Genomic DNA, 20,214 nt, shown 5'->3' on the forward strand with positions numbered 1-20,214 from the left:
GATCTGCATGAAACTCGGTGAACATAATCTAGGGAGCAATATCTAAAGTTCCCTCTTGGCAAAAGTTGGAAAACTTACTAAAACTGAGCTTCTATAAGGCAATGAATATTGCGGAGGGTGTGGCTCATCACATAAAGGTGTATAACATCTCAAGGGTTTCACCGATCACCACGCAACTTTGTAGACATACGACCACACATAATCTGAGGGGACCCCTCCATAATTGACCCCATCAAACAAAATGGGGGCGCTAGAGAGCTAATTTCTTATCTAGGCCTAACCGCCATATCGATTTTTACTAAACTTGGTAGATATGTAGAACAGGATGCCTCAAGGTGACTGGAGAAATTTAACTCTAATTGGCAACAGAAAAATGCTTAAAAATGGCTAAAATGCGACGGATCGCTGTGGCTCCCCCTGTGGCCCAATGTCTGTTTTTTTTCTAATTTTTGATATGACTAAGTCATGGTATGGTATGCTCTACTCAATGGGTATGGACTAGTCCTTGGATTATTTTACACACACTAACACTACAGCACAGCATCAGCGTTTTGGGGTTGGTACCTCAGGGGTTGGATGGAGACCTGTGTTTGCAGATCTGTACAGAGTGGTAACCTCTCGGAAAAGTGCCAGGAGGATGAACATTGTTCGATTCCTTGGTGGTGCGGTGCATCTCTAAATCAATGGAAAACAAACACAGATTAATTTGTGAGCAGCTGATATTCAGACTGACTAGAATTGGTCCTAGTATCAAATATAATAATGAAACAGATCTCAAGGAACAAGAGTTATAGCTCTTTAACTGCATAATTTTAGACCTTTAAATATATATTTCCTCTACCAGGCAGTCATTGACTTCCATTCTGTACAGTACTGTGTGAAAATCTGATTTGTGCAGTCCATCGCAGCGAACGTTGAGTCACTCAACTTATTTTTGGTAAACATTGCATCATCATTGCATGGTAATGCATTTTCAGAGCAGATTTCCTCACAGCTATACTAAAACTATCGGTGGTAACCCTAAACTTGACCCATTTAAAAAACCAAGACGCTGCTAGTTCATTTTCATACAATACAGAAATTAAAGCCCCTACAAGGAACTTTCATTTTGAGTTGATTTTGGCGAGCCTGTGGACAAAAGCGGTAGTGTTTTGCCGGAATGAAGCCTACATTTCCCATGAGCTCTAGCGCGTATTGTCATAAACACGCTTACCTGGCTCGCGCATGTGTTTGTTTTGGGGATGAATGAAACAACAAGACGGGAAAACTTTGCCCCCGCTCCTATCGGGATCCCAGCTCACCTCTGCCGCACCCCAGCTCCACCTCTCTGGCGTAAGTGCCACTGCCGCCTGGGTAAACGCAGTGGTCGGCTGGTAAGGCTGAAAGCCTGTTTGGCGAGCACTTCCACGGCTTCTTGGACTGAGTATGGAGCAGTGCCTCGCCTCTTTATTTCTCGGCACTCGCTGGAACCTGTCCATGCCTGGCTGGTACCTGTCGTCGGCCCGGATGAGGTTTTCCAGCCCTGTGGCCCCCGCTCTCCTCGTGAATCTGCGCAACCTGCGGCCTCTGTGTGTGGCTCCCCAGACAGCTGACCCGCCGGCTCCTGCCAGGATTGGGCTGGTAAATGCTAGATTGCTAGCGAACAAAACGTTTACCTTGAATGATTTCCTGACTTCCCGAGGATTGGATTTTCCCTGTGTGACTGAGACGTGGCTGACTGTTGGTGAGTCCAGTGCTTTCACAGAACTTTTACCCGATGATCGCTGCTATTTTAACTCCCCGCGGACGTTGGGTCGAGGAGGAGGAATAGCGACTATTTATAACAGTAACTAAATGTAAGCAGCTAGGTAAGATGATGTGTGCCGTCTGAGTGCCGTAAATCGTTTCGTCCTGGAAGTGACCTGGGGCGGACCCAGAGACAGTTTCCTAAAGGTATGGATATACACTATATAGAAATAGCTTATCTTCACACCGATGGTCTCATTTGCTGTTGTAGGTCACGCACAGACATCAGCAGAAACGAGAGACTTTTGCATATCCAGTTAAAATTTACTTGTAGTGGCTTTAATGGAAGCCATGTCTACAGTGGTAAAGACTAAATAAAGTAGAATCCTAATACACAGCAGCAGTGTTTGATTGATGAAAATGATCACCTGTGATGTAAAGTAAATGATTTCTGGTAAAAAGGCTAAAGATTAAAAGTCACTGACATACCGTGCATTACATTTACTGAATAAGTGAAAAGACCTTACACATGAACTACCCATATAGATAGTTTGGAAGAGACCGCATGGAACATTTAGTCTACTTGTGGCAGCAAAGAGTTTGGTAAATTGAATTCAAATACCTCACAGACATCTTCTATCTGCTCAACATCACCGTCCACAACTGCCTTGGCAACTGCATCCCTCACCGCCTTGTATTCCTCTCCATACACAAGATACTGGTCCATCTGGCCTCCATCTTCATTCTGTTCACACCATGAGTGGAGTTAAAGGAGCAAAAACAATATTAATGTAATATAGCCAAATTGAGGTGTTATTTATAGATGTTCTGGTGGCTCCCTGATTCAGGATTTGTTGTAGTAGATTTGCTCATGAATGGTGGTGTACCTGCTGGAGGATCTCTGTCGGGAAAAGCCAGCTGAACTCTGGTTGTTTCACCAGCGTCTGGACGAACTCGACACCCCGCCATTCGCTGAGCTTACGGATCAGGTAAACGCGGTACCAATCGTTCCCACTGTCCTCACAGAGCTTAATCACCATGTTCAGGAAATCTTCTGCTCCATCTGGGACATTGTTGTCTGTAACGGCAGCACAGTGCATAGACTCTTATTTCTTTTTTACTGCTAACCAATGCAAGCTGTCAGAGCGGTTGTGAATATATCTCTTACCGGACAGTCTGTCACTGATGAGCTGGGCAGCCATGGTGAGGGACAGACGCAATCGTGCAATGTGCTGCAGATGTTGAATAGACACTGCTGCTGAATCAGTAGTGACTTCAGCCAAAAAGAAGCGCAAGAACTGTGTTTCACCATTGTAAAATGGCTTCAGCAGTTCAGCCCTGTTGCCTTCCTGAGGCATTTTCTCCCACATGGAATCCTACAAAGACAAGATGTTGAAGTAGCATCACTTACCTCACTTCAGACACTGAAACAGCAGTTTGTGGTACCGCACTGTAGGACAGTGCTAGGCAAACGGGGTCCAAATCTGGCTCTCAAGCAAAGGTATCTTTCCTCTGACAAAGTCAAAGTTTTCTCTTTCATATCTGCCATCAAAACTTTTGCATATTTTTTTTTACATATTTAAATCCAGTCGTGTAGAGGTAGTTGATTAGGTGGGTGTACTGCCAGGGAGATAGGTAGGTTACTGTGTATACCCTCTACCACACCACTGTGTAAATCCCAAATATGACCTTCTAACATGTAATACTGCAGCCCATGAGGAGATAAATCAATATATAAATGAAATTGTTCCTTAAATGAATCAATAGAAATAAACATATAAGAAGTCCAGACTTACATTTCCACAACACTTGTGCAACAATACAGAAAAAATGGCCTATGATTGAAGCTAATTGCTGCCCTCTGCTGGCGGGTATCCTGTAATTGTCCTGTTTTGTATAATGAGCCGACATAAAACACCTCCTGTAGACTTACACTGTCCTTACATTGCACCCAAACCTGCACTTTACCCAACACAAATTATTCCTGCCCCTATGCTCATACCATTGGTGTAGACTAAGTCCCAGAAAGGCTCAAGTCAAAATGACAGAAATCACAACATCTGGCCTCACTATTTATTTTTATCACCACACAAATAGTGAGTTTGAGTCCTACACTCAGATGTCCTGTAAAAAAAAGATTTAACCTAATAGAAATAAATGGGATGTGCATTGTCCTGCTGGGGAAATAATTTGGTTTTGGGAGCTCACACTAAGTGTAGACTCTCACAGCAACAAAGTTTCAATGCTGCTTCATAAATTGTAAAATGTTTTAAAAGGTTTCCCTTAGTTATTTTTTATGTGAGAACTGAATGTTTTGAAATCTTCACGTCCATCTTTCATTTATCCATTTCTCCTCTATTAAACATAATAAAACAGTACTGTAATAGTTTTGTTTAAAAGATGTTTTACCTCCAAACAGTTGATGTACAAAGCGTAAAGCTCTGCTTTGTCCCCCTCATCCACAAATCTGCTTTCTTCAACTGATGACAAATGCTGCTGCAAATATTCCTGGACTTTATCAAAGCTGAAACACAGTTAGGTTTGTTATACACTTGGTACAGCTGAGAAAATCTTTGTAAGCTGAAAAAGAGGAGCTTAAATCTGTTCAGATATTTTTTCAAGTCCTTTCATGTGATTAAAGAAGTAATGTTGTCCAGCTCCTCTGCAGTGTTGTTGACAGAGCTGCCATTTACATTTGTATGTAGCTCTACTGATCTATGATTATTTAAATGCATTTGTTGAATTTTAACATTACATTGACATGTTAAGTTTACCAACCTGAACTTCAGCAGCAGCTTGAGGATCACAGATCGCACGACTGGGTTTTTATCTGGGGACTCGTCAAAAGGCGACAGATCTTTGGTGTAAATCTGTTTTTGTTCTGGTTTAAGAGAAAATTTAGAGTAAATATTAGTAATAACAAATGAAATGAGAAAAGATAAATTATTATCATTGTCTAAAAACCAACCTGCATATATGTAAAATAAAACTGTATTGAAGGTCCCCAGTAATAGACGTTTTTAAATATAATGGCTAAAGCTGTCACATGCAATTTTCAGGCAAATCGAGGTTCATTAAGACAAAACAGATTTTGTTATTTTATTCTTTGATAAGGGGCTCTTCAGTAAGCAGTACCTGTCTCAACCATCAGGTAGGACAGCAGATGGTTGATGACATCTCTGGCTGGTGGTGTGTTGTCCTTGAAGCACACAGTGGAGAGCAAATCAATGAAGAAACCATTGCAGCGCCGCCGGAATTCTGCAGTTTTCCCGATAGAAATCCTGCGGTCATAAAAATCAAACATAAAAATAAAAAATAAAAAGCAATGGCATTTCATTAGTGTTTATTAGAAAATCTCCAAATGTTACAAAGTATAGCCAAGTGATTCCCCAAATATATATACACAGGATATGTGTATGCACAATAGAGTGCACACATTTCTTTTATGATGGGCAGCTCATTAAACAGAGGTGCTAAGCACTGCACAGTGCAAAAACAGGCTCCTGTGCACTTAACAACATTGGTGCTGTGACTGAAGGCCTACAATCAAGTTAATAGCTTATATCCTGTTAACAGTTGAACCCCACAAGAAAAAAAATATAAAAAAAAATGAAACCAACACCAATTAGTGTGACTGTGCAGCCAAAGAGCATTCAAAATTACTGAACTGTCAAATGATCAAACTCTTACCTAAAAATCTGATCACTTGCCCCCTGCCTAGAGGACTTCAGTACTTCAATTACAGCTTGAAAAGCCTTCATTGATTTTACATCTGCATTTCCCTCCAGAACCTTAGAAACAGGTGAAAAACATTGGCCATAAATAAACCATGAGACACCAAAATTCTCCTCAGGGTAGATGAGTTAAAAAAGGACCTCCATCATATAAAAATCTTTTTGACCTATAATCAATTAAATACAGTACAGAAACAACATATTTAATGTTCAAACTATTTTTATTTTTGTTTTGCACACCATCCCAACCTGGATCGGGATTGTAAGTCGCACTGCTTGTGGCTATTTTGTTGAATACATTGCTCATGAAAAATCTACTCACCCTGCTTAAGGTCTGAATGTGATTCAGGACGAGTGTTCTGAGCTGATTCTCGTCATTCTGGAGACCCAGAAGCATGTGTTCCACAAACAATGAGAGGATGTGGATGCGCTTCCAGCCATTGCTATGAAATATTACAGACAATAATCACAGTTAGTTTGTTGTGGAAATATACGCAGATTCACCACAATCCAAGGCAAGAAATGTTACATCCATGCAAGGTTTCCTAGTAGTAGAGATGATAAGCTCCAGATGGTTTAAATAAAAGTCACAAAGACTTCCCCAGTCCTGCTTTTCTCATTCTGCCTCCCTGTTTCTTGCTTTACCCAAATTTTAACTCCTAACTTTCCCAGATGCCCTCAGACTGTCTCCCACCTGTCCCAGTTTCCGGACTCTTAATTGTCTGCTCGCTTGTTTCCACTTTTCCACTTAAGTCCTGCAGTATATAACCAGATGATTTCCGCTCATTCCCTGCCAGATTGTCACTGTTGCTTTTGCTTTCAATCCTCTGAAACCTGAATCCTGTACCTGTACCTGCCTGGCTGCGCTTTTTTTCTGCCCCATTGCTGCTGTCCTGCGAATTCAATACCTCTTCTGTTGGGACTTGCCATTAAGCACATGTTTCTTCACGTCTTCAGTTCACACTGTTACTGTCTGCTTCACACTTGATCTGTGTGTTAAACTCTGCGGGTAACCTTGCTCTGCTGCTTGAGTTAAAAGGTTTTAAGGTTTTTGCTGAGAGATGTCTGATAGACAAGTTGTAGAAGCAATCAACAAGCCCTCAGTAAGACTGAATGATTACTTTCATCTCATTTGAGGATCAAGGGATGAAACTCTCTGCTTTACTCTCTGACCTGCTCCCTCCAGTACTTATTTTAATAACAGTAGTTGTGTATACAGTTTTTGGGCATTTCAATAAGTTGAATGAGGCTTTATTTATTTAGTAATACATCTATGCTATTTACTTTGACTCTGACATTTTCTTACCATGTCAAATACACAACCATCTAAGCCCTGAATGGGTTACCAGTCTATCAAATGGCTAATACACACACCTAGAGACACAAAACCACACTCACACTTATGAGCAATTTAAAACTAAGTCAGGTAACATGTTTGTGACCAGACTGTGGGAGGACACCAGACCATCCAGACAAAACACATGCACACACATCATCTAGTATTTTACTCCCAATCCTGTACAGAGCAGCATCTTACCTGACACCAGGGAGTCTTTCTTTGCATCGCTCTCCATATTGTCTGGTGTTGTGTTGAGAGCCAATCAAATCCAAAGAGGCTTGCAGCCTCTTCACCTGCTTCAGCCACTGCTGGCAGAGCGCATCCGTATCTAAAGTAGGACGCTCCAGGCATTCAACACATGCCATGGCTGCATGGACATCCAAAACCTACAGGACAGCGAAACAGTTCGGAAGTGATTCAGTAGTTTTTGCAAAATTTGAAGGAATACTTTACCCACAAAAACCTGCGTACTTTAAATTTAACTGAAAATGCCAAAGCCAGACTTCAATCCTAGCATTTATTTCATTATTTTAATTTTTGATTTATTTTTTTTTAAAAGCCTTTACTGAAGGTTCTGGTCTGATGTCTGTGATCAGTTGTAGCATGATCCATGAATGTGCACTGAAATTACTCAATGACAAATTAAAGAAAATATAAGCATCACAGGCCTAAAGTTTGTAGGATGGATATATATTTTTGCAGTCTGATAAGTCTCCTCAGGAAATATGTTTACCATCTCTGGACAATCTCTATTGAGCTGCTTTCTTCGCAAAGGAGAAACAACCTCTGGATGTAGAGATATCATCCGTGAGAGGTTCTGAAGACGGCTCTGGTAGAAATGGTAGGCGATGTGGATGTCAGAGAGAGACAGCTCATTTTCATCTCTTCTCCGTGTCCGTACTTCATCCACACAGCTGGTCAGGGCCTGACACAAGAGCTGAGGAGAAAATGCACAAGTAGATCAATCACACAGTATTTGTTTTTAACTACAGCAGCCTTAATGAGTAATCAGTTAATGGTAAGTTTGACTGAAGCGCTTTCAAGGTTTGTCAAATCAATTTCTCTGATAACCCAAGTATAAGTATTACAAAATTAGAAAAAGGAAAATGTAGGTACATCATTAATGCTTATTTATGTTCCATGAGTTAAAATTTTTCTGCCACCGCAAGCCATGTGTAGCATTTAACCACAGTTGTAATGACTGGTGGTTCTGCCTGTTTAGAACTGCATTATTAGTTTACATCTAGCCGACAGAGGGCCAAATCTGCCTATTACTTATCAAAAAGCACCAGGTTAGAATGCAGTTTGAGTGTCATTTGTACAAGTGCTTGCAAGGGACAATACTCTGCCTCAGAAAAGCAGGCGTAAATGTAGCACAAATTAAATTTATCAGAGCCACAAGGAAGGCTGTAGTGGGGGGAAAAGAAACTTGCATTAAAAATAAATGGTTTGTAATTAACAAAAAAACCCCACAGCATTAATGAGCATAATATCTGATTGCTGTAATGCAACGTATACAATACACATACACTTTGTTTACCCTCACCTTCAGTTCTTCATCTGATGCCACTTTCATCGTCATGGAAACAAAATCCTGCAGGTAGCGCTGGAAGAATTCTTCCTTCATTTTTTTATTCACATTATTAGCAATGTAACTGCCAAGTGGAGTGTTCAAGAACACCTCCTGGAATTGATGAGGTGAATGAGCTGCAAAGAACAGTTAAGAATTTCACTAATAAGTTGGGTTTAATCTGTCAGTTACAAAGCATGTTAAATGTACAGGACAAATTAAGGACAAAAGGTTTTTGGATATGTTATTTATACAGGAAGATATTTACTTTCATGTCTGGATGTCTGCATCATGAGCCCATCCAGGAAGTCTTTGATCCACCAGCTGAAGGGCATGACGCAGCGCATGGTGTGGCCACCTGTGCTATGGCTTTGTACCATTAAGACACCAGAGCTGAAACAGAAGCAGGCAGTAAATATTATGAATGCATTTTTGCCAGACAGAGGAATCACATTATTCATTTTTTAGGCAGAATAACTTCTAGCTGGAGCTGTAATTCACTTAAATTTACTTGCATATTTTCTTGAGTCAGAAAGCAAACCATACAAAACCAGCAGATGGCAAAACTGGGTTTTTTACAATTATTTTTCTTTAAAAAAAAAAAAAAAATATATATATATATATATATATATATATAAATATATATATATATATATAGAATTACAGCCTTGGGGTTGTATGCCTCTGGGAAAAGTTAAGCTGTGTTTGCTTGTGCTTATCCTGTTAGGCATTTAAGCAAAACTTGGTCATAACTAGTGTATGAATTCTTGAGTTCTGACCAAAAACATGTTTTTTGAGGTCAAAGTGACCTTGACCTTTGACCACCAAATTCTAATCAGTTCATTCTTGAGTCCAGGTGGATGTTTGTGCTACTTTGAGGAAATTCCATTAAGGCCTTCTTGAGATATCATGTTCACAAGTATGAGACAAACGCAAGGTCACAGTGACCTTCATCTTTTGACCAAATTCTAATCAGTTTATCTTTGAGTCCAAGTAGATGTTTGTGCCAAAGTTAAAAGAAATTCCCTTGGGGTATGCTTAAGATATCATGTTTGCTAGAATGAGACAGACAAGGTTAGAGTGACCTTGGCCTTTGACCACGGGATTTTAATCAGTTCATTCTTGAGTCCAAGTGAACATTCCTGCTAAATTTAAAGAAATTACCTAACAGTGTTCTTGAGAAATGCGACAAATGGGATCACAATGACCTTGGTCACTGACCACCGAGTTTTTTTTGCTCCAAGTCTTTTTATTTATATTTGTACATAGAGAAATAGTGTACAAAAATTCAAAGGCATTGATGATTAGAAATAATACAAATATAAACATAAACAACCCTCCCCCCCCCCCCATCCCTGGAACAATATTACTGTACCATTCGACAACCTAGTATTGATTGAGTTTGTATGCAACCACTTGTATTACATGCATCATGTACATATTGTACATATTTTATATGAATAAATAAAAGTGATACAGTTAGAATAATAATAAGAAAAATAATAATAATTAATTAGAACAAAACAGCATGATAAACAAGTAAACAAAAGAAAATCAGCAAGTGATTGAGAGTGGTCCTTATGGGTTTCAAATTATGCATAATACAGGATCAGTCATATAGAACACCAATATTAGTGACATCTTATTTCTCTATATAACTCAAAAAAGGTTTCCATGTAGCATAAAATTTTTGAATACATCCTCTTGTAGAGTAACGAATCTTCTCTAGTACCAAATGGTGTAGAAGGTCATTAACCCACATCTTAAAGGTTGGGGGAAGTTTCTCCTTCCACTTAAAAAGTATTAATCGCCTAGCTATAAGAGATGCGAAAGCTATCATATTCTTTGCCTGGCGGCTAAGGTGAGTGTCTTGTGGAGTTATTCCAAATATGGCAGTAATGGCAGAAAGTTCAATAGGTACTTGTAAAACATCTGAAAAAGTTTTAAATATTGACTGCCAGAAATTGTCTAGTTTTGAACAAAACCAGAACATATGCGAGAGGGTGGCTGGTGCTTGCCTGCAACGATCACAAATGGGATCAATGCTAGGTGCGAACTTTGCTAGTCTCACTTTAGACCAATGAAGGCGATGCATGACCTTAAACTGGATAACTGTGTGTCGTAAACAGATTGAAGAGGAATGTATTCTATCTAAAGCTCTTTCCCAAGTCTCCTCAGGAAGTTCACACCCCAAATCGCCCTCCCATTGAGTCTTTAATGATGTCAAAGGTTCCAAATTATATGTATTTAGTAAGGAGTATATGTTCCCAATATTCCCTTTGGAACCTGAATTAAGCTTCAGAATGGAATTTAGGAGGGTGTTGGGTGGTTGGGATGGGAAGTGAGTAAATGATGTTGATATGAAACTACGGAGCTGCAAAAATCTAAAAAGATGAGAGTTTTGGATGTTAAATTTAAGCTTTAGTTGATCAAAAGATGTGAAAATATTATCAATAAATAGATTCTCTATTGTGGCAACTCCTCTATCAGCCCATTCCTGAAAAGCACTGTCTATGATTGATGGCATGAACTGGTGGTTTCTTGTTATAGGAGCACACGTGGGTAGATCCCTGAGAGAAAAACTTCGTCTGAACTGTGTCAGAATTCTAAAAGAGTGTTTCACAATTGGATTTGAGGTGAATTTACATATGGAATTCAAAAGAGGAAGTTTTGAGCATAGAAGTGAGTGTAAAGAAGTATGAAAACAAGAGGAGTTTTCCATTCGTAACCACTCAGGGGTAGTGTCACCAGATGGAGAATCTTTCCAAAACAGCATAGACCTAATGTTGGCAGCCCAATAGTAAAACTGGAAGTTAGGGAGGGATAATCCTCCATGTTTACGATGTTGTTGTAAGATCCTTTTCCGTATTCGGGGGTTTTTCTTGTTCCATATAAATCCCGACACCAAATTGTCCACTGACATGAAAAAGGATTTAGATAGGTGTAAGGGAATGCACTGAAATAAGTACAAGAATTTGGGCAAAACATTCATTTTAATTATGTTAATTCTGCCTCCTAATGACAGGGGGAGTAAACTCCAACGTTCCATATCTTGCTTAAGGCGAGTCAATAATGGTGAAAAATTAGCTTTGAATATGTCTTTAAAGGCATGTGTTATCCAGATTCCTAAGTATTTGAATTTTTGTGGACTGACTTTAAGCGGGAATAAACCAAAGTCAATTTGCTTAGCTGCTATATTCACTGGCATAATTTCACATTTCTGTAGGTTAATTTTGTATCCTGATATTTTGCCGAATTCTTCAAGCAGGTTGAGAGTATTTGGTAGACTAGTTAAAGGATGGGACAGATATAAAAGCATATCATCAGCATATAAGGACACCTTATTATCCGAGTCATATCTCCGTATTCCCTTTATATTGATTTCACCACGTAACACTAAAGCCAGTGGCTCAATCGCAATAGCAAACAGGAGTGGCGACAGAGGACAACCCTGTCGGGTACCACGATGGAGAGGGAAGTAAGAGGAGAGGTTATTGTTTGTTCGAACAGCTGCAAGTGGAGAAGAATACAGAACTTTAATCCAGGAGATGAATTTTTCACCAAAGCCAAATTGTTTGAGAGTATAGAAGAGATAATCCCACTCCACCCGATCAAACGCCTTCTCAGCGTCAAGTGATAATAATATTTCTGGAATGTCGGATGGAGTGGGACCATAAAGAATATTAAATAGGCGTCTAATGTTAAAAAAGGAGTGACGACCTTTAATAAAGCCAGTTTGATCATCGGCTACAATTGAGGGCAAAACCGCCTCTAAGCGGCAGGCCAGCATTTTGGAAAGGATTTTACTGTCTACATTTAAGAGTGAAATGGGACGGTATGAGCCACAATCTAGAAGGTTTTTGTCTTTTTTAGGAATAAGGGAGATGATCGCTTGTCGCATAGTTAGAGGGAGAGAACCAGTAGCGTGTGACTCCTCGAATACAGAGAGCAGGATGGGAGACAGCTGGTCTGCAAATTTTTTAAAGAATTCGCTCGGGAACCCATCGGGTCCTGGGGATTTTCCAGCTTGCATGAGCTTAACTGCATTCATAAGTTCCTGTGCAGAAAATGGTTTGTCTAGCTCGGATGCAGTTTCGTTATTAATTGTGGGGACATTTATTTTCCTAAAAAATGAATCAAATAGGATATGGTGGCCAAGAGATTCACTATCATACAGCTTCGAGTAAAATCTATGAAAACATGAATTAATCTCAGAATGATCTATATGCTTAATGCCCGATTCATCGTTTATCTCAGCTATAGTTCTATCCACCGCTTTCTGATGGAGCTGATGGGCAAGAATCTTCCCTATCTTTTCACCACATTCGTATGTTTTACTCTGTGATTTATTTATTAGGTTTTCAATGTGTCTTGTTGATAGCAGATTAAACTCTGTTTGAAGAGTTAATCGCAGTTTGAATAAATCATCGGATGGGGTGACAGCAAGTGTAGTATCTAATTTGAGAATATCATTTGTTAGCTGTTCAAGCTTCATATTGTGACGTTTTCTTTGTTGTGTGCTATATGATATTATTTGTCCCCTCAGGTACGCCTTCATGGATTCCCACACTGTTAAAGGAGACATTCCTGGGGTCTGGTTATGTTCGAGGAAGAAGGTTATTTCAGAAGAGATAAATTTAATGAAGTCTTCATCTGAAAGTAGTAAAGTGTTAAGACGCCAGGGGTGATAGTTGGCATGGGAAATTGGTATACATAGAGTCAACAACAGGGGAGCGTGATCTGAAATAATTATGGCTTGATACTCACACTTTCTTATTAGTGAAAGAAGGCTTTTATCCAAAAAGAAATAGTCTATGCGCGAGTATGTTCCGTGGACCGGAGAAAAGAAGGAATAGCTTCTAGCCGTAGGATTTTGAAAGCGCCACGCATCAGCTATGCCATTCGTATTAAGAAAAAGCTGCAGTTGAGACGCTGCACTGGATTTGGACGCAGTCCTAGGCGAGCTACGATCCAGAGTAGGTGATAATGTGCAGTTCATATCCCCTCCGAGGATAAGATAGTGTGTATCCATGTTGGGGATATGAGCAAAGAAATTTACAAAAAAAGAATTGTCATCCCAATGTGGTGCGTATACGTTGGCTAGGACAACTGGTGTATTATACAGTCTGCCCACTACAATTATGTAGCGCCCTGAGGAGTCTGTTTCAACCTTTGACATAACAAATGGGATGTTCTTATTAATAAGGATGGCCACACCTCTAGATTTGGAATGAAAATTAGAATGATATGATTGCCCGATCCATCCTCCCCTGAGTCGAAAATGGTCAAAGGTTCGGAGATGCGTCTCCTGGAGAAATGCAATTCCCGCCTTTAATTTTCTCAAATGAATCAATACTTTCTTTCGTTTAGTGGGGTGGTTCAAGGATTTTACATTCCAGCTTACAAAGGTTACGTCACAGTTAGCGGATTTGTTTGAAAAATCTGTGTTAGTCGTAGCCATATTCAAAACAGAGAGAGATTAGCAGTGCATTAAGTCTGCCTGTATTTATACTTTCAAAAGTGTTGAAAGGACCTTTAAAGGATAAATAAGCATAAATGATGAACCAAGGGAAAAAGAAAAAAAAACTGATTGTAAACCCAGGTACAGTAAATCCCCAACCCTCACCTGAAAGAACAAGGTGAATCCCAAACCCCTCGTAACAGTATCTACACATTTAAGTGCTTGTGTGAGGATACACTAGCTCTAAAAGAACAAACTCTGCTGTAGAACATAGTTTTGTATGAGGCACCTTAGAAAATGTTTGAAATTTGAAAAGACAAAAATTATTTCTTCAGTTGTCTAAGTGCTGAGTATAGACAGAAAGAAAAATGATACTGATAAGAGACACACAACAGTATTCTGACCAGTCAGATTATTATATCGGTTGCAAACAAAATAAGAGTGAAAAACAGCACAGTTTTGATACCTTAGGTGCCCTCTCCTTCTTCTGGAACAGACTGGAGCCATTTGGCTCTGTAGAGTGTATCAGTCAAGGTGATATGTTTGCGTGACAGAATGGACAGCACCAACCTTATTCAGACGTACAATTTAGCTATTCTCACTCATTTCAAGTTATGGTCAGTCTTTTGAAGAGTCCGGTAGGATTCTGGTTTTCACGTAGGCCATGGCTTCTCCTGCGTTTTGAAACTGCTTCTCAGTTCCGTTATGCGTGATCCGGAGTCGTGCTGGGTAGAGAAGGCCATATTTAACACCGTCTCGTCCACGAAGTAGTCGTCTCACCTCGCCGAAGGCGGATCTGGCCTGCACGACGCTCGGGGGATAGTCCGGGAAGATGGAGATGTCGGTCCCTTTGAACCGGAGCGGTCCGGACTCCCTGGCGCGGCGAAGGATGTCAGCACAATCTTGGTAATAGTGGACTTTTGCCACGATGACACGGGGTTTACCGTCTTGGCTTCTCCGCTGTAGACCCCTGTGAGACCGGTCGATCAGGACTTCTTTGTCTATTTTCAGCACTTCTCTTAATAATTTGGAGACAGCTGTCGGTGTGCTTGAGCCTGGGGTCTCTGGGACATTTAATATTCGGATGTTGGAGCGTCTCATTCTTCCTTCCATATCAACATATTTCTCCCGCAGGTTGCCGACTTCTGTCTCGAGTTTCCCCACTTTTGTTAACAATGAAGTCACGTCGTCTGAGCATGACGAGAGCCCCTGCTCCATGTGTGCCACTGTTGTTTTCATCGTCTCCACATCGGAGCGAATCGCCGCGGTGTTGTTTGCTAGCTCCGTTTTTACTGCCTGTAGCTCGGATTTGATGTTTTCAAAATCTTCGGCCAGAGCGGACTTGAGTTCCGACCTGAGCAGCATAGCGATGTCCGTTTTCAACGCCGTGAGGATTTCTGCTTTCAGGTCCGCGACATCCATTTGGTCTTCAGGCTCAGGTGTGTTACACCTGGGTGGTGAATCACTTGAGCTTGAGGCTTTGGGCCCAGTTACGTTGGCTCCTCTGGTAAACTCGAATTTTCGCAAATTGTAGGCCATTCGCGCTACGGCGTCACAGTAAAAATAACATATACTGAAAAAGAATTAACTCAGAGCGATGTATCGTAGTTTTCTGTTGGTATAAGGTGCCTAAAAAGAACTTTTAACCCGAAATTCAGCAGAGCATGTTGCTTATGCTGCCTACTCCATCGCCTGCTCGCTAGCGCCCCTCTGACCACCGAGTTTTGATCAGTTCAAGCGGATGTTTGTGCCAAATTTGAAGAAATTCCCTCAAGGATTTCTTGAAATATTGCGTTCATGAGAATAGGACAGAGGCATTAAAAAACTAGTTAAAAAAACAGACTAAACAACATCAGTGGCATATTGTCAATATTATTTTCAGCATTCAGACCAAAGATGTAATTTAATCTGAAATCAAAGCATTTGTGCTGAACAGATACCGTGATCATACAACCAAGAGATACTCACTTGCTTTCCACCCTTACGTAAGGTACATGGAGCATCTCCTTGCTCCCAAATATCTCAAGCCATAGGTTCCTGATGTCATCACACTCATTCAGCAGAAGGTCCAAATTGCAATCTCGATCAATGACTGACACCAAGTTGGCTAGAAGTGGAGTAACAACTGCTTGGATTTTCCTCCACAGTGTGTGTCTGTGAGAAATATTGATGAATGTCTTAAATTCAGTCTGACATTTGCATATGTATTAAAAAAGATAGTTAAAAAAGTGATAAACTTTGCAATAAATGATGAATAAATGACAGCTAAAGATTAAATAGATAGATAGATAGATAGATAGATAGATAGATAGATAGATAGATAGATTAGGTAACTGTGAGGGACCTACAGGAATGTTCCCCCCTCTTGAAGAGCGCTGATATTGGATGCCTCCTTGAGAACCCAGCCCTTTGGATTAGGGGTGTCAGCCTCATAGTTCTCTAACAGTGAGTGGAGCCGCTTCCTCACAATGTTTGCAAACAGACCTTAAAAACAAAATTAATTTAGAAAATCTCTTTTGCTTCAGTAAGGCAAATTTTGAAAAACATTTTGACCTTATAAATTTTCACTGCACACGGAGTAGGCGTGTATAACGATGGCCTGATATCAAAATATGACCCAGAATGAAACTTAATTTTTCACCTGGTGTCTGATCTTCATCCAGAAGTGTGAGCAGGTTCTCAACTCTGTTAATGCTGAGTTTTCCGCCGTCTGCCGCATCTCTGAGCATGCTCACTGCACTCTGCACACAGCTCCTTATCAGATCTGTTATATCAAACAAATCTCCCAAAACCTGCAAAAATATTCAAAAAATAAACAATGAACAATGGCAGTCCAGCATTTGAAAAAACAAAAATATCCTGGAAGTAAATCTTCCAGCAAAGTTCAAAAGCCCTGGTGATGATGGTGCACTTTTGTCATACTATGGTAAAAAGTGTGAAATCATGGTGAAACCATGAATTTTATGCCAAACCATATAACAGTCTCAGCTGTGGATGGATTCTTCCCATTTTTCATCTCAGTATACCTCCTGACAATTACTTCTAGAAGAGTTCAGCTTGAGATCTTCATAATAACTCTCAAAGCCCTTCCCGACTGGTACCAGGTTACATCACTGATCTCATCTAAACTGTATAATATATTCTATATCAAGTGTTTGATATAGACTTTACAGACCTAGCTCTCTTAAATTACTTGTTATGCTGGGTATGTCTTGTGTCACCAGTTAAAAAATACTGCACAAATAGATGAAAGCAGGGGAAAACTAGAGACCATCTTGCAATGGGATCACTCCAGCCACCATGCAGCAATCCACAACTTTAAAAAAATTGGGCCATGGCCATAAAATGAGGGAAGGTAAGGGCCCCTTCCCACCCCCCCATTTCCAGCCACCTTGCTCAGACTACACCTATCTTCACACTCAGCCTTTATTTTGGTCTCAACTACACATCTGCAAACTTTTGTGACTGTATCTTGCATGGTTGTGACACTACTGCTGTGACAAAATGTGTCCACAGGCAGACATATAAACACCTGACAACATACTCAGAACGGCCTCTGTGGTTGTTCCCGTGACAACAGGGGCCACCAGGATCACATTTTGCCATGATGACACACAAACTCACAAGGTGAAAACAACACCAGCCTTCACAACATTGTCACAGCTGGTCTAAATGTGGCAGCAAATGTTAAACTGCTCCAGTTGGTTAGTACATGACCATGGAGAAAATACAATCATTAACTGAATTTTGGTCATGTGGCCTGACTGGAAATCAGCATCATCTTGTTCTTCCAGGTTTATAAATAAAGGTGATAAATTACACTTACAGCGGAGTCATCATTTTGTGGCACACCATTGTGGTCCTCTGTTTCCATGGCTTGGACATAAAGAAAATTAGAGGTGAATTTATTGTTTCACTTAAATATATATCAAAATGATTTTTGATAAATTTCCCTCAGGTGGAATATTTTCATAGACTTAATATACATATATAAAATGACTGATGATGAATTACCCTCTGGTGGATCTTTAAAAAGTTCACTGATGCGTCGGTTTTTCAAGGAATGAACATCAGACACAAACTCTTTTGATCTTCTCAGATCATCAATGTGAACAGACCTCCACAAACCTGAAAATAAATAAATTATTATCATTTTTTAAAAAAAAAAAGAAAAGTCATATTAATGAAAAGACAATATGTACGTTTTACTTGTTAGTTAAATTGTCTGTTCTTTCTATTTATTTGATTGATTTGATTTTGTGACCATTTTGCCAATTTTACTACTTGTGTTGATGTGCATGGGTGACAGCAGGACTAACCTCCTTGAAACCCAACAAAGGAGGTCCCACCCTCGATTCGAGGAAGTTTGGTGATAAAGTACACAAATGTCTTTGTGTTGTCAGTAGTGGCCCACTTATTTATTTCATTGATGCATGAATACCTGAGAAATCAACGCATTAAGCATTAGTTAAAGAAAAAAAAAGACAACAAATGTGATCTTTTCCAATAATGTTAGAGATGTAAAATAAAGTAAGATAATGTGGTCTTCACACTAGGGGTGACCCCGAATAGTCGATGATTCAGTGATTCGATTCGGAGAAGTCTGATTCGACTGCCAGTCTCGCTGTCGAATCGTCGCAAAATGTGGTTATGAAACAAGACCGTGCCATTCTGACTATATGGGGGTGCTCACTGCTGCTGAACATCTTGATTTGACATAGAATGTATTTGTTTTCTAGTAAGTCATGATATATAGCCTATTTTGATACAAACATCAGCCTAATTTCTGTTAATAAAAAATTGAAAATGACGCATGCGTTTAATCAGTAGGCATAATCATTACTAAATCACCCAGTTGCTCGATCCGACCATCAGAGCAGCATCGAGGCCTACGGTGATTTAAAGTTAAAGTTAAAGTCCACCTGATTGTCACACACCTGAGTGTGTCTCCGCATTTGACCCATCCCCTGAGGGAGAGGTGCGCAGCAACGGTGCCGCGCTCCGGAATTATGTGGTGATGATTTACAGTGGTGGAGCGCATACACAAACACTTTGGAGGAGGTATGTGCTCTCAAATCAAACTTTTTTGAAGGATTATTCGTTTATCTGAAGTGTTTTGAAACGAATTTCACCACTGATTGCTTTCTTGATCGACTCTGATTATTTGATACTTTTTGTCCAACGTGGCCAAACAATTGAGAGCAGTGACGCACGGTCCGTGTGGATGAACTTGTATGAACCTGAGTTGATTAATGAAGTAACTTGAAGTCGGGAAGAAGGAAAACTGTTTCTAAACCTTTTGATGATGTTTTTGGATGTTTATTTGTGAATGAAATGGCAAGTTCTGACGAGTCAGAAACGACTCCTGTTAAAGACATGGATGAGGCTGCAGTGCTCTGCGCTCAGAGCATCATACCTTGATGAAGTGAAAGGAATAAAGATAAAGATAAAATGATAACCCTTTTACTTTTATTATTTTTATCTTATTATGCCAACTGAAGAATTAAATTTGTTTATTTGGGTGTTTTAGCTCTTTTCTCTGGAGCGGAAACTGACGCAAATGAGCTTATTAATCAATGAGGGGGAAAACAACTTGATTCGACGATTAGTCAGCTAAAGGTAAAATCTGTCAAATCAGATTCGACTATGAAAATTCTTAGTCAGGGACACCCCTACTTCACACTCACTTGGCTGAGGAAAGAATGTTCCTCCTGTGGGAGTCTTCATCATGGTCTGTTTGGATGATCAGCACTTTGTTTGCAGGTGTTGAGCCAAGGAATTCCCTAATACCAGGACACAGGCATGAATTACATTTGAATAGACAGTGATCACTTGACATTTGTATGGAGGCCCATATATTGTATTTTCTCGGTAAATGCACAATATTATCAGTTTTAGAATTGTCCTGTGACAAATCCCCCCCCCCCAAAAAAAAAACAGGCACAAGGACGTGTGGAAAAGGCCACCACTTAGTTAGAAATTAGCACCTAAGCAGATATGAAATGCTGTTCATACTACATTTACACACCTGATTTTCTTGAGGAACGAATACTCCGTGTCAAACTGCTGCAGAGATAGTAGCTTGATATCATCAAGCTTTATCACATTCTGCAGTTGTTGAGTGTCAGCTGCAGTCAGCAGCCTGGAAAATGTTGTGACCTTAAAACAGCCAAAAGAACTGAGAATTGCAAAATGTCAAGCAATTCATTTTTCATTTGCCACTGCTAACAGAAAAGGCCTCCCACATATAAACTACTACAGTGCATTGTTTTGTGTCATCAGTTTGATATTATTTATCATATACACCGATCAGCCAGAACATTAAAACAACTGGCTGGTAAGGTGAAATGATCAATGCCACCCCCCCCCCCCCCCCCCCCCCCCC

The 20,214-nt window shown here is 40.1% G+C and overlaps 1 protein-coding gene across 1 annotated transcript in view; it reads right to left on the reverse strand.

Annotated features, from left to right (window-relative positions):
* Window positions 1-20,214, reverse strand: part of LOC126396554 (E3 ubiquitin-protein ligase rnf213-alpha-like) — a 59,508-nt gene that overhangs the window by 12,611 nt on the left and 26,683 nt on the right. Inside the window, exons 29-49 of the mRNA XM_050054738.1 lie at window positions 19,858-19,988; window positions 19,517-19,612; window positions 18,149-18,270; window positions 17,844-17,957; window positions 17,656-17,705; window positions 16,471-16,621; window positions 16,178-16,313; window positions 15,798-15,983; window positions 8,637-8,761; window positions 8,345-8,505; window positions 7,532-7,735; window positions 6,997-7,184; window positions 5,782-5,902; window positions 5,416-5,516; window positions 4,861-5,006; window positions 4,504-4,606; window positions 4,135-4,249; window positions 2,894-3,101; window positions 2,613-2,803; window positions 2,348-2,470; window positions 565-675 (exon numbers count right to left, since the gene is read on the reverse strand). Of these exons, the coding sequence (XP_049910695.1) occupies window positions 565-675; window positions 2,348-2,470; window positions 2,613-2,803; window positions 2,894-3,101; window positions 4,135-4,249; window positions 4,504-4,606; window positions 4,861-5,006; window positions 5,416-5,516; window positions 5,782-5,902; window positions 6,997-7,184; window positions 7,532-7,735; window positions 8,345-8,505; window positions 8,637-8,761; window positions 15,798-15,983; window positions 16,178-16,313; window positions 16,471-16,621; window positions 17,656-17,705; window positions 17,844-17,957; window positions 18,149-18,270; window positions 19,517-19,612; window positions 19,858-19,988 (2,883 nt within the window). The remainder of the gene's footprint in view (window positions 1-564; window positions 676-2,347; window positions 2,471-2,612; window positions 2,804-2,893; window positions 3,102-4,134; window positions 4,250-4,503; window positions 4,607-4,860; window positions 5,007-5,415; window positions 5,517-5,781; window positions 5,903-6,996; window positions 7,185-7,531; window positions 7,736-8,344; window positions 8,506-8,636; window positions 8,762-15,797; window positions 15,984-16,177; window positions 16,314-16,470; window positions 16,622-17,655; window positions 17,706-17,843; window positions 17,958-18,148; window positions 18,271-19,516; window positions 19,613-19,857; window positions 19,989-20,214) is intronic.

Source organism: Epinephelus moara, chromosome 10 (assembly GCF_006386435.1).
Source record: "Epinephelus moara isolate mb chromosome 10, YSFRI_EMoa_1.0, whole genome shotgun sequence".
In the NCBI taxonomy this organism is placed as follows: Eukaryota; Metazoa; Chordata; class Actinopteri; order Perciformes; family Serranidae; genus Epinephelus; species Epinephelus moara.